General features: G+C 34.1%; 1 protein-coding gene across 2 annotated transcripts; it reads left to right on the top strand.

The window, feature by feature from the left end:
- The first annotated feature begins 32 nt into the window (after positions 1 to 32).
- Positions 33 to 13,338, top strand: LOC140689700 (uncharacterized). 2 transcript variants are annotated; one of them, XM_072950721.1, is made up of 6 exons: positions 33 to 488; positions 870 to 1,071; positions 2,803 to 2,871; positions 3,436 to 3,521; positions 8,318 to 8,387; positions 12,963 to 13,338. In XM_072950721.1, exons 1-2 carry the CDS (start codon positions 149 to 151, stop codon positions 893 to 895), a joined length of 366 nt encoding a protein of 121 aa, XP_072806822.1. In that variant the 5' UTR covers positions 33 to 148; the 3' UTR covers positions 896 to 1,071; positions 2,803 to 2,871; positions 3,436 to 3,521; positions 8,318 to 8,387; positions 12,963 to 13,338. The 2 variants fall into 2 exon arrangements, with proteins under 2 accessions (XP_072806822.1, XP_072806823.1); XM_072950722.1 differs by lacking the exon at positions 870 to 1,071 and having other exon boundaries at positions 42 to 488.
- Positions 13,339 to 13,582: the final 244 nt, after the last annotated feature.

The following is a 13,582-nucleotide window of genomic DNA, read 5'->3' as shown; positions in this document are numbered from 1 at the left end:
GCTGGAGCGCGGCGGAGCTGGTGCCGCCGCAGCAGCCGCCGCCGCAGCGAAGAGGCCATGTTGTGTGGTGTGTGGGGCGGGGGGAGGAGGAGGAGGGAGTAAAGCCGAGAGAGGAGACGGGAGAGAGACACCACACACACGGCACAAGATGGCCGGAGAGGCAGCAGCACCCCGAGCTGTCAGGCGTTCCGCCGCGGCCGCGGGGCCCGCAGGCCGGCGGGGAGCTGCGCCCGGGCGCCCGCAGGCCCGCGGGAGCGAAGCGGCCGCGGCTGAGGCGAAGCGGGCCGCGCGCCGAGGTCGGAGCCCGCGGCAGAGGCTCCTGGGGCGGCCGGGCCCACGACGCGGAAAGCGCCGCTGCGGCAGCGGCCGCGGAGGCTCCCCGGGGCCCTGGCGGCTCGACCCGATACGGGCGGGAGCTCGGGCGGGCGACCCGGCGCGGGACTCGGGTGTAGGCGACCAGGAGGTGCCAACAGCGGTGCTCAGACCCGGTGAGTGGCTCCCCAGCTCCTTTTATTGTCCTTTGTCCTTGGGAGGAAAAGCAAAATGTCCTTGAGCGCGCGTGCAGGAGGGGGCGGCGGGCCGGGCCTCGGCGGCCGGCTCTCCTCGGGCGGCCCCAGCCGCGTTGCTCGCTGGCTCTCCAGGCGGGAAGAGCCTCGGCGGCGCGGGGCCCGGGGTTGGGGGGCGCGGGGGGCCCCGCTGCAGACCCCGCGGTGGGCGGGGGCGGCCTCGCTACCCGGACCGGCCCCTCCGAGAAAGGGGCGGCGGCGGTGACCGCAGGCGAGAGCCTGGAGGGGACCGCGCGAGGAGAGCCCCTTTCTGTCCTGGTGAGTTATTTTGATGTTTAGGGTGAAAAGAAAAATCCCTTTCAGATTCTCCAACGGGGGAGCTTTTTTAACCTCTTTCTGGTGAGGTGGGCACTCATCTTCGTGGTCGAATTTAAAAGAACAATGGAACCCGGACTACGTTTAAACAAAAATAAAACTTGTTTTTTTTTTCTTTTGGGTGTTGGCTTTTAACTCTTTCAAAGCCGATTTTGAAAACGGCTGCAGTGTTAAAAAAAAAAAAGAGAAGGTATTTGCTGCTTGTTAAAACCTTTATGACGTTAAGGTTGTCTTTTAAAAATGCAAGTTGGAGGAGTGCTTCTGGTGTTTCAAAAATTACGAAGACAAGTTTACTATGTCGTCAAAGCTGTTTAATGGAAATAGATTTTAATTACGGTGCTAAACGATGACGTTTGATTAAAATAGTTTGTTTTACTGAGTAACTACGCTAAGATTATTTGACATTCTGATGTTTAAATAATGATTAAATGTGCTGTTTGGTACTTTTAAAAAGGTAACAAGGAGCCGTTATCTGTAACTTACCACACCTGAATGTTAGGACGTAGTTGGGTCAGTTCCGAGACTTTTAAAAGTTTAGGTTTATCAGTTTATTATTTAAAAAAATAATGTATATTATCTTAACCCATGGTCAACAAAACTTTTACAAAGGAATATTCTGACACCAAATCTCTTTGTGAAGTTACTTTCTCGCAGTGTAAATATTAAAGTAGGACTGCTCGGTAATGGGCGATGAAGAGGAGCCATATTTGTTGCATTTGTTGCATGCTTAAAAATCTAGATATGCTTAAAACGGAACAGTATTTTTATAGTATATTTTGGTTTTTTAAAAATTTTGCAGAGCCCTCTGTGTAGTCTGTGAATTTAAAAAATTGTTTGAGAGGGAATTAAGTTTAGGGATTTGAAGAACAAACCACAAATGCACAAACCTTTTGTGTATTTTAGAATATATCTGTCTTCATTCTGCGGTAGCTCTTGTGTTGTAGAGGTGCATATCTACGTGAAAATAGTGTTGGGCAGATTTACGTAGTACTTAAAAAGCCATATAGATACTGGTGTAATGGACTGTGTTTGAGAGTATTTTTGTCAGTGAAATTGTTTTATTTTCTGAAGAGTATTCATATAGTGCTTCATGTTACATCAGTTGCGCATATCTTGATGGTGCAGATTCTGTTGTTTAAGTAACAATTTTGGTTTTTCAAATCAACGTTTTTGAAATTTTGAACACTGCAAGTCGCTTTTAAATTAATATTCTGAATGTAGTTTTTCAGAATCCTCTTTGAATAAGAAAATAATTGTTAGCAGTTTAACCTCATAAGATCTTTTTACTTGAGAAATGGGGGAGGGGAGAGACTGAAAATGTTCCAGACCCTAGTTTGAAATTGAATAAAGGTCATAGATACTACATGTTTTAGATTTGCTTTAGACAAAGCTAATATCCCACTTGGTGAGATCAAATAACTTGTGTTTTAAAAATTTAAAGTAACCAGACATTTTAACTTCACTAATTTCTCCTGGAGGAGTTAATTTTTAATTGCTCAAAATTGTAAAAGGTATTTTTAGATGATAAAGAAAATTTTAAGATGATTTCAGTCTTTAAAAATGGTACTTTCCCTTTGTTTTTGTGTATTGCTTGGCATCAAAAGAAAAATAAAAATGAAAACAAGGTCATAATGTTAAATCTATCCAAGATGTGGATGTTTTGTATCTTTTTCTTCTCAGTGCCTTAAATTTTAATGTTTGTCCATGCAGCCAAAAGAAGGAAAACAAAGACTGATAGATATTAAGATAGGAAATAACTGCAACCTTAAATGTACAGGTAGTGTGTCGATGAGCCATCTCTTCAATTTGTCTATTGATCGTGTCTCTGGAATATTTCTCATTGTTTCATCACACTGAAACTTTGGCCAAGAAATGTTTAAAAATCAAAACATTGATACCATCTTCCTTTTCTTTTTTAAAGGTAACTTACAAGATTAAAGTTAAATTTGGTTGATGATGGTTCTGAACAAATACGGCTCTCTTATTTGAGGTAAGAGTGGGTAAATTTTTATTATTTTGACATAAAAGTAAGCTTACTAGGTTTTTGTTTTGTTCTTTGATAGTTTATATTTTTAGTAAGTAGTGATTATGAGTGAACTAAATATCTGAAGTAATTTTACAAAATCTTTAAACCTTTTCATTGAATGAAAAGTATATATGGGTAGCCATTGTAACTTAATGTTCCTTTTGAATAGTTTAAAATACTGAAGGTCCTTTAAGCCTTTGTTTAATTTTGGAAACAAGAAAAGACTGATTATGTTTTGAGGAAAACCATAAACCAAAGGATACGCTTTTTCTTTTTAGTGTAATACACTGTGCAAACAGTTTTAATCTTCTAAATATTTAAAGAAATATATTTATTGGAAAATTTAAGCTAGTTATTATTCATACTAATAGATTTTGGGGAATACTTTTAAAAATCAGGTTTTGTGAACAAAGATTTTAATTTTTGTTTACTTTTATATAATAAAAAGATTTAAAACACTTATTCCTACTTGCTGTTGGTTGTTCCATCAATAAATTGTTTAGAGTATTGTTTTTTTTTCCCCCAAAGGTATGCCATTTTGAAGACTCAGACCGTGTCATTTAATCCTTGAGGATAAAGGAAATCTTTGCCAAAGTCTGTATTTTATATAGCAAGTAAGTACATTTTTAATCCAACACTGAAATTTAATACCTCCCAACATTGGAGTAGGAAAATATCACTAGTTTGTCAACGTAACATAAATTGTAGAATGTTTCTTTATCTCGAGAAACAGATGAAAAAAGCCCATCAAATTCTTTACCTTATTACATCAAAGCAGTTTTGTGTTAATGTTAAAACAGGTGATACCTGTAATTGATTTCAGAGCAGTGAGACACTCAGTACTTTTCAGTAAAATAGTGCTTTAGGATTATGATTAAGTCAGTAGTTGATTCATCAGAATGACATATACTTTACAATCTGAAATGTAAATTCTTTAGCAATTTTTTTGGTAATACAGATTGTTTTACAAATTGCCTAGAATTTTGCATTTGCAAATCTTACGATTCTTAACTTACTCCAAAAACGACACTTTTATATTCTAGTTATCATTTAATCAATTTAAAATACTTATGTCCTTCAGGACTTACTTTCATGAGTCTGTTTTCAAACTGGTACAAAATAAGTTACCTTACAGGAAACTAGAATAGTGTGACTGAGGAGACTTCTAATCTTTAGCTTAATAAGTCTTTTTAAAATAATTTCAACATGTATACGATATTTTAACATCTTAAACTAGATATGTGAATGAAAAAAAATACAGTGAAAATTTTCAGGAATTACTTCTTCCTCTTAACACTGAATGTGGAAATTATTGTCAAGCCGATATCAGCAGGGGGTTTACCAGAGGAAATACATAATGAGATACCTTGGGAAGTTTTAAGAATAGCCAAATAATTAATACAGGGACAAGCTTACCTTTGTCCTTGTAATTTTTGTGGAAGTTCTTTTATCTGTTGGTATTGGCTTATTCTATTAAGTCAAATAGGTGATACAGATAATATTTTTCTTGCCTTTGCTTTAGCTTAATTTTTGCTTTTCAGTCCCTTGCAGTTTGATTAAATTTGTGTTTATTATAGTGTGCAAAAGAAAACCAAATATTAGACCTTTAGCTGTAACTTTTTAAAAATGTAACATGCACAAAAATGTCTAAACATCTTTTATCTCAAGCTTCTTTAACATAAATGCCAAAATTAGGGTTTCCTGTATGTAAATGAACGATAGGATGTTGGATTGGCATTGAAATGTGGTTGAGCACTGTTATAAAAGTTGAGAATAGGGCCTCTTAAGACAGGAATGTATCTGAAGTTTAATGTAAGCTTAAGTATATACTGGCAAATTTATAATGCTTGCCAAAGGTATAATTTGACCCATAAAATAAAAAAGAAGAGATATTAAATGAAGATTTTTTTAATCCTTTTTACTCCAGTGTTAATAATTATATAAAAGTAAGAATGAGATAGTAACTTCTAAATCAATGTAATGGAATATAGCTTTCCTCATTACGAACAAGATTAAGATTTACATATAGTAAGTCACATTTTAAAAAAACTGCATGTACTTCAACCTTTATGATAATACTTATGGTCAGTGTTTTGATATTTGCTGCTGAGCTAAGCCTGTAAAATTGGCAGTACTTTTGATGGACAAAAATAATGGACACATCGGCAAAAATGTAAACGAAGATACTATTATTTAAATTACCATATTTCATAAGTACATTTTTTAGTTTACTACTATTTTCTGCTCGAGAACCAAACTGATGAATACTTAAATATTTGTCTTTATTTTAGCATTTTGAATTTGTGAATCATAAAAATCGCCCTGATCAAGTTGGTTATTGGGTTGCATTGCATTTGTTATTATGGTAATAACTTTAAAAAATTACGTGAAGTTTCACAGAAATGAAAGAAGCCACACCCATAGTCCGCACAGTTTTCATGAACTGACATGACACAGTCTAGGACATGGCTAGATTATGTGAAATAGGTAATTTTAAATATAAATTTTCATTCAAGTTTAGTTTACTATTCAGTTTCTTGATTATTTAAAAATTTGGACTGTGGACAACCAATTAATGTACCTTTTCTCCTCTGAGATTTTATTCTTTGTTGAGAGGCATTAAGGGGAGGGAAAAAGGTAATTTGAGGACATGTGCATCTTCATTAATGAGAGGGGTGTGAGAGCGGAAAATACAACCGATTTCAGCAGTCAGGAGACCCAGCTTCTAATATAAATTAGCCCTGTGATCTTAACATTCTATTCACTGTGGATCTAGTCTTCTAATTTGTATAAAGAATTTGGAATTTCCAATCTCTTGAGGTACCATTTTGCTCTCAAATTGTATGGTAAAAATAGTAGTGGAGTGTCTAATTGTCTTAAACAAAATGGAGAATAGTTTTTGTAATTTTTGCATTGCAGATCATGGGTGGTATTTCATGACACCTGGGTGATAGTGTACCCAAATTTCTTAATTTTAGGCATTCTTAATATTAATAGTATAAATGCAGACATAATGGAAAGTTAATCTTAAAAAGCAGTTAAGATATGAAAAAAAATAAAAGATTTGGACTGTTGTGCTAAAAGCATTGTTTGGATTTTTTCTTAGTTATTTTATTAAATAATTTAAAGATTAGTGTATTTAATGTAACATTTGCAGCTGACCATCGTGAGTATAAATGATGATTTATAGTTTACATGCTTGAAATAATTAATTTCTTTTAAGGTATTTCTGTACTTTAAATCCTCATCTTACCTGCTACCTTTCCCTGCTAGAATGAGTGATTCAGTAGAAACTTCAAATTTTCAAATTGGCTGTTATTTCTGAATATAATTAACCATTATAATCTAAATTCAGTGATATTCTGAACTTTGAAAACTATAACTTGATTGTTTTCTTAACATTCAAGTAGCATGTTTCCTACTAGCAGTTTGATAAAGCTTTGATTTGTACATTGTGTAAAGCTACATAGTTCCATGTTTTGGAAAACAGTCCTTTGTTTTTTTGAAACGATCCATTTATTTGAAATTGAGTATTTCCCCAACAAGCAATTATATCCTTACTGTGTATTACATAATAATCAAAATAATTTAGGTTATCAGACTCGATATTTTGCTTAACTTTAACGGTTTGTGAGTTGTGACAAAGTTTTCTTATGACTGTTAATGACTTTATCACTAAATCTTTCATTTCACAGTGCTCTCAGATATTTTTGTTAATTTAAATGTAAACATTGCTTTAAGGACTTTAAAAAGTGACAAATTCAAATATTCTAAGGAAAGCACAAATGGGCTAGGAATGATACAAGGCTTGACTACAATCCTCTTTGCCTTTTATTATAAAAGGACCAGCGATCAAAATTGTTATTTACATTATATCTGTAATTTCATACTATACGAGGATCCTTGATACTGCAAAATATTAAATACAGGAATATGAGCAAAATCATCAACATTTGTAGGCTGCTTAGGCTGAACTTGGTTTATCCCCTTAAAAGGAAGACAGAGTACTTTTGTCAATTTTTGGGAAGGAGATTATATGGTAGATTACATTGGTATCAGTAATTTTTGTGGTAGTGCAGTGTGATCCAAGTTCTTCTGTTTTTGGTGGAGTGGGCACCCCAAGGCACATATTAGTACTGTTAGATAGTTTTTTTTTTTTATAAACACATAATCAGACTAATGTGATGGATTTCTCTCAGACATTTCTCTCACCAATATTCCATAAGTCATTCTATCCTTCTCTTAGGGGTTAAATCAATCTATTTTACTTGGCTGATTTAAGATTTGTCTTTGTTAACAAACTTTTTTACAAGGTCAGATTAAATTTGAAAGCTCATAGATAATTCTGTGCTTCCCGTACATTGCTTCATTTATTGTTGGGAGGATATTTTGGCATTTTACTCTTAAAAGTAATTTTGAAGCAGAGATTTTGTAATATTTCTTGGTTATGGTTAGTCAAAATGATTAGAGGGATTTAGGTTTGGTAAGATAATCAGGAACTTGCTTTTATAATTTGAAAACTGGAAACTTTAGTCATGGAAAAGCATTTGGGTAGCTTGCTTTTAGTCTAAATCCTAATTTCTTTGGCTTTCTGAAAGTCCTTAAATTGCTACACTTCAATATTGAACTTTTAAACCGCTTTTTGGGTAGCTCTACCTATTATTGTGATGATTGTAATCATACTTTGGAGCAGGAGTGACTGAAAAAAGTATATACCTGTATTCTCAAATATGTATTTGAGGTACAGATAACATCTTCCATGTTTATGAGGTATTCAGTTTAACTAGTGCAAAGTATGTATATGATATTTTTATCAAGTACATAGAAAGGGTTAGTGTTGGGTGAAGTGGGTCAGTATGATTAGTAGAAAAAAAAAAAGTTTGAAATTGTGCTTAAGGTTTCTACCCTGGAACAGTATTGATTTATTAAAGTACATGATAATGTGAAATAACATGGTACTATTAAGGAACGAGAAACATGGGCTTACCAGGTTGGTAATGGAAGTTTTCCTTTAGAAGTTGTGAAAGTAGGTTAGGTGAAAGACCAGAAGATAAAAATAATTCTGTACTAGGAAGGAGTGATGTTGGGTGTGTTAGGCAGTTATTTCTCAATCCCAGCTGCCCATTAGATCTACCTAGGTATCCCAAATTTTTACTTAGGGAATTCTTGGAGACTGAAATTTAACGTGTGTTTGTGCAGTTATGTATTCTACAGGTGAATCTTCTGAACAGTCAAATTAAGATCCTCTGAATTACGACTTCTGATCTTCTGCTTGGACTTTATTGTTTATAAATACATATATGTCTTGGTCTTCCATTGAATGATCCTGATAAGATGTTGGAAGTTTCCATATAAATCTGTTTTTTGTCTTTTTCTGTGCATACAATTATATTATTTTTGTTTTCTGCAGAAATATGAATCCTGAGGCTGAATATTCTAAGGGGCCTGTACAGCGAAATAGATGTTGGTGGAAGCATTTAGTAAGTTTTACTCAATTTACATATTGAATTTGTCTTTTAATTTTAAATATGACTGAAAATTTTGAGTAATTGAGTCAGTGTTGTAAAAGTATAGAGGGATTTAGTGAAACTGAAGCAGTACAAAAATAAAATCAACATGGTTAGATGTATATGAAGTTTATTAAAATTTTACTTGTTTACTCCAACCTTTTATCACTTTCTACTTTCTTAAAGTTAAACTGTTAAGAAACTCACATCTGAACATGCTTCTAATACTGCACCCTCGAGCTGGGTGTTAAACACCCCCATATTTTTATAAAGTTTTATTGGAACACAGCTGTGCTCTTTTCATTTACACATTGTTGGTGTCTGATTTCTGACTGCAGCTACATAGTTGAGAGCAGTTACAGCTAAAGGCCACAAACCCTAACATATTTAGTATCATGTCCTGTAAGGAAACCTTACTCACCCTTTACCTGGATCATCCCTTTTGTCACCTTTACCTGTGTAGAGCTTAGAAGCTCCTTAAACTTTGAAAGCTCAACAAAAAGTTATTTTCACACTGAGGGTTATGCCTCGATATTAGAAGGTTTGGTTACTACTATTTTGGAATTTCTAAATCCCAACCTGAGAAATGGTTGGGAAAAGAGTTAGTAGTAAGACGGTATAAGCGATTTTTGATGAATTCTCAAAAGGATTTATTTACTATTGACAGAACTTTTTAGGTAAAATAATTATTTAGTAGCTGTTTCATAAAAATAATTTTTTGAATCACATTTGGGAATCTAGATTCTAGATGATAATCTTTGCTTCTGTTTACTACTTCAGCTTCTGTTGTATAAATGGCTACTAGGGCCTATAAAATAGTGAATTGTTTTGTTTTTTGGAAGGCAGCTATGCTCACCACTATACCACCAACGCAGCCAATTGTTTTGTTTTTTGATGGGGATGATGAGGGCAGAGGTGAAAACTTTCCTAATGTAGTGCAATTTAGTGACTTCATGTCTTGTATTTTAAAGCATTTAACTGCCTGGCACATAGTGGATGCTCAGTAAATATTTGTTGATTTATTGTATATAGTTTCTATTAAACATTATTTATCAACTAGTATTTTGGGTCTAATCTATAAACAGTGAAATTCACTGTTAAAGCATAAGTTTATAATGCTTGAAATACTAATTTTTAGGTATGTCTGAAAGCTTAAAGTTTGACTCAGTGAAAACTTAAAAGATGACAAGAAACAACAGCTTTCAATCTTTTATGCACATGTAGTCAAGTTTTAAACTAATAGGGATAATGGGAAGATTTGATTTGATTGTAAAACCTTAAGATGACTTTTTATTAGCTAACATAATTGATCTTATTCTCTTAGCAAACAGCAGCTGGCTAGTTTTTTTGTAGTGAGGTTTTATGCCCACCTCATTTAGAACCCAGACTGGTTAATATGTTGTAATCCTATTGAAGATTCAAGCTATTTTTGGTAATAGGACAAAAATGTGTGAGTTCACTATAAAATATTTTCACATTTAAAGACACTGTGAAGAAGATGGAAATCATAAGTACCAAGAAGCTTAATTGCATGATGAGAAGGATCCATGTCTGCTTCTCATTGTAATTTTGTACCCATTTGTCCCATTGGTTTTTCATTAGTATTTAAGTTTTAAAATAATACAAATTATATAGTTTATCAAATTGTAGCATTTATTAGAGCATCTCATTTTAAAAATTAAGAATCATTAATCTTAACACCTCCCTGTCTCCCACATTTTCTGCTATTAAAATAGGGATTGGCTGGGAAGTAGAGGTAATAAGGAAGTTGATTATTTCAGGGGAGCCCCTCTTACACCCATCCAATAGTGAATTGATTGCTTGCATTTCAATTAGCAAGGTATTTTATAATATTCCAGTGTTTTGAACAAATTTACTGCATTAGAACTTAAAGAGAAGACCTTGCTCAATTTCATGTTTTTAATTTCTGGATATACAATATTGGGATTTTAAGAGGTAGTAGGTACTAACTGCCTTTTTACCATAGAATCCTTTATTTTGCTTGTGGCTGTTATCTTAGAGCAAGCAATTTTCCTTAAAAAAGGAGGTAAAACTAGTGAACTTTATTGTGGAAAAATTCTCCTAACTTTTCATAGTAAGAGCTTGAAGCTTTCATGATGGAATTCTAGATCAAACCATCATCTCTTCAGTATGTTTGCAGTAATTCACAAATTACTAGAGAGATGTGAAGTAGTAGGGCTTTGATACTAAACCCTACTCAGTTTTCAATACTGATCTGATTTTAATGCAAGATTAAATTCTCTTTGAAGCATGAAGTGTTTTGTCTTTAAGTAGTTGACCCCATAATCCTATGGATTTTTCAGATATAGCATGACCATTGGAAGATAAATCATTATGATTCATTAAGGTTAAGATTAGTTTGTAGGTTTTCAGGTACTGTGGTTATTGTGGTATATTAGAATAATAGCTAACATTCATTGAGGTCTTTCTGTATGCCAGGTATTGTAAAATCTATAAATGTGCTAATGCATTTAATCCTCACTACTACTGCCATACGAGGTAGGTACTGCTGTTACTTGTATTTTACAGATGAAGAACTGGATTTTGTTATCAAAAAAATTTCCAGGCTCATAGAACTCATGCCTCCTTTTTTTTTTTAAACATGACTTTGCTTATTTACAAATTTAATTTTCATAAGAAATTGGAATTCCATGAAAATAAATGGCTTACTCCTAAATCCTTCACTGTTCTTTTAGGTGCATGCTTGACAGAGCACTTTTGCTTTATTAACAGAATTCTCACTTCTGGCTTTTGATTGGGTTTACAGGAGTGCAGATTGATCATGGCTTTTCTTGTAGCATTTCCCTCCCTCCTGTTTTTTTCATTATAAATATATGACAGTGTATGTGATAGCATGACCTATATGCTAGCATTTTAAAATCTGTATTTTTGTCACACAAACTGGTCCATTATACTAATTAATTTTGGTATGATTTTCATATCATTAGACTTTTTTGGAAATTAAGAAAATACGGTTTTAAAAGGAAGTTTCATACAGTGTCTGGGATAAATTTTACCTCTTGTCATGTGGCTGAAGAATATAAAACACTGAGTTTATCATTCAGTGTACTTGATTGAATAAATTGCACCTATAGCCATTGAAATGAGTGTAATGTTATCAATGCATTAATGTCATTGTTCTTCATAATAGTATTTATTTTCCCAACTTCATTGTAACAGTAGAGATTGGGGAGAAATTGGTTTATAATTAACACTGCAAGAGAAGTGATGGTATTTTTATTTTTATACTTTTATATAGAAATATATGTCCCTTAATTTCAAGGAGTGAACAATTCCAGTGGAAGATATTTTATTGATATGGGAAATGAATGAGTTATTTTTAGTTCTCCTTTTAGGCTGGAGAGAAATCGGCAAAATATACTAAGGAGAAATACCTTGCTTGATGTTTACTGTTGTGACACTCATTTTCAGTATTTTTTTTTAAATGAGTGGCAGTGTCTCTTGGTTAATCAAATAGTTTATTAAGATTTTTGTATTGTATATAGTAGACAGCAAAGCCTAATTACAGTTTTGGAATCAAGGCATTAACTACCTAATGAGCAAAAAATGCCCTTATGTTTAATAACCTCCTAATCAATCACCCAGACTTTATCACTAGTTTGAGAGCTGCAACATTTATTATAAGACCAGGGTTAAAACTTATCTTTCTAATTCTGTTTGATCATGGTGAATCAGGATCATTTATTTAATGGTAAAATCTCCTGGCTTCCGTTAATTCCTTTAGTTCAAATTAGTTAAGTAATGGATTAAAATAAATTCTTTTAATGAGGAACATTTGATATTTTTGCAATGGGAATATTTTGTTTGTATTTAATTTGAAATCTGATAGCATTTTATGGCAAGTATCAGATAAGCCAGGCAGATATTGTACATTTTTGATCATTTTTGTTTTCTAATGACTACATATATCCTGCGTTCTCAGATATGTAGCTAAAGATAGTGGCATCTATCTTGGCCATTTCTGTTATCTTTGCAAAATTAATTAACATCTGGGACTGGGAAACTACTGTGATCCACTGCTTTGGTTTTTGGGTTTTTTGTTTGTTTGTTTTTGTTTTTATCATCCTTTAAGACTTCCATATTTAGTTTTATTTGAAGAAGCTTGGAAAGTTTTCTGCATTGAGATTCAGAATCCATAGTGTTGCTTCCCAGGATTTTTGAATTTGAATTTTTGTTTTCACTTCTCATGTAGACAGCATAACAATATAACATTTAACTATTAAAAATTTGACTCTTCACTGCCACATATTTATGGTTACATATGTATCTGTGACAGTAGAAGAACTTTGTTACTGGTGTGCGGGCTTTCCCATGATTATCTCATTGAGAAGTTGTGTGTGCAGCCCATACAACTTTAATACAGTTTTATAGTTTAAAGCAGTTACAAAATTATTAAAGCTTTGTGTATGGTAAGAGTATCTTCAAGGTGGGTGGATGTTCTCTGTTTGAAGGAATAAGATTATTGACATTCCAACAGCAATTTTTTCTTTTAATGTTTTCATCAAGCACCCAGTCAGCTTGAAGAGTCTCAAATGGACCCTACCACTGAGAAATCAAGATGGCAGTCCACTATGGGGAATTGAGAAAAATGGATTAATACAAGAGTGCTGTGATAATATACAACCAAGACAGGGTTCTTTTAAAATGGATTTCATGAAATGAATGAAGATATAGGTTTCTTACTCAACACAAATGGACAGTGGATTTGACTTTCTAAAGACTTTTTGTATCACTAAAACAAGAACATTTTTGACGTTGGAGAAGAAAGATGGCACATTGACAGATGATAGTTTATATGCCTGCAATCTTTTGCAGTTTGATTTGTATGAGTATGACCTTGTGGAATGTTAACTTTAATAAAATTTCTAACACTTTAAAATTTCTCAGTTTGGGCTTTTTTTTTTTAAGCTGAAGTTTCGCTAAATACTCAGTGTTGCCTTAAAGAACACTTTGATGACCTTTACAGTTGCCCAGCAGTGAAGTGCACTAAATAAAGCTGATAAAATGGAAATGGTGTGGCTGGGAAATGCTTCACTTAGTTGGTTAAGATTTGTCTTTTTAGAGTTGTGGAAACTTATTTGTGCTTTAAGAGATGGTTATTCAGTTAAAATGGTATTTTATGCTCT

Source organism: Vicugna pacos, chromosome 27 (assembly GCF_048564905.1).
Source record: "Vicugna pacos chromosome 27, VicPac4, whole genome shotgun sequence".
Classification (NCBI taxonomy): domain Eukaryota; kingdom Metazoa; phylum Chordata; class Mammalia; order Artiodactyla; family Camelidae; genus Vicugna; species Vicugna pacos.
This window is presented reverse-complemented; position numbering and strand designations above follow the sequence as displayed.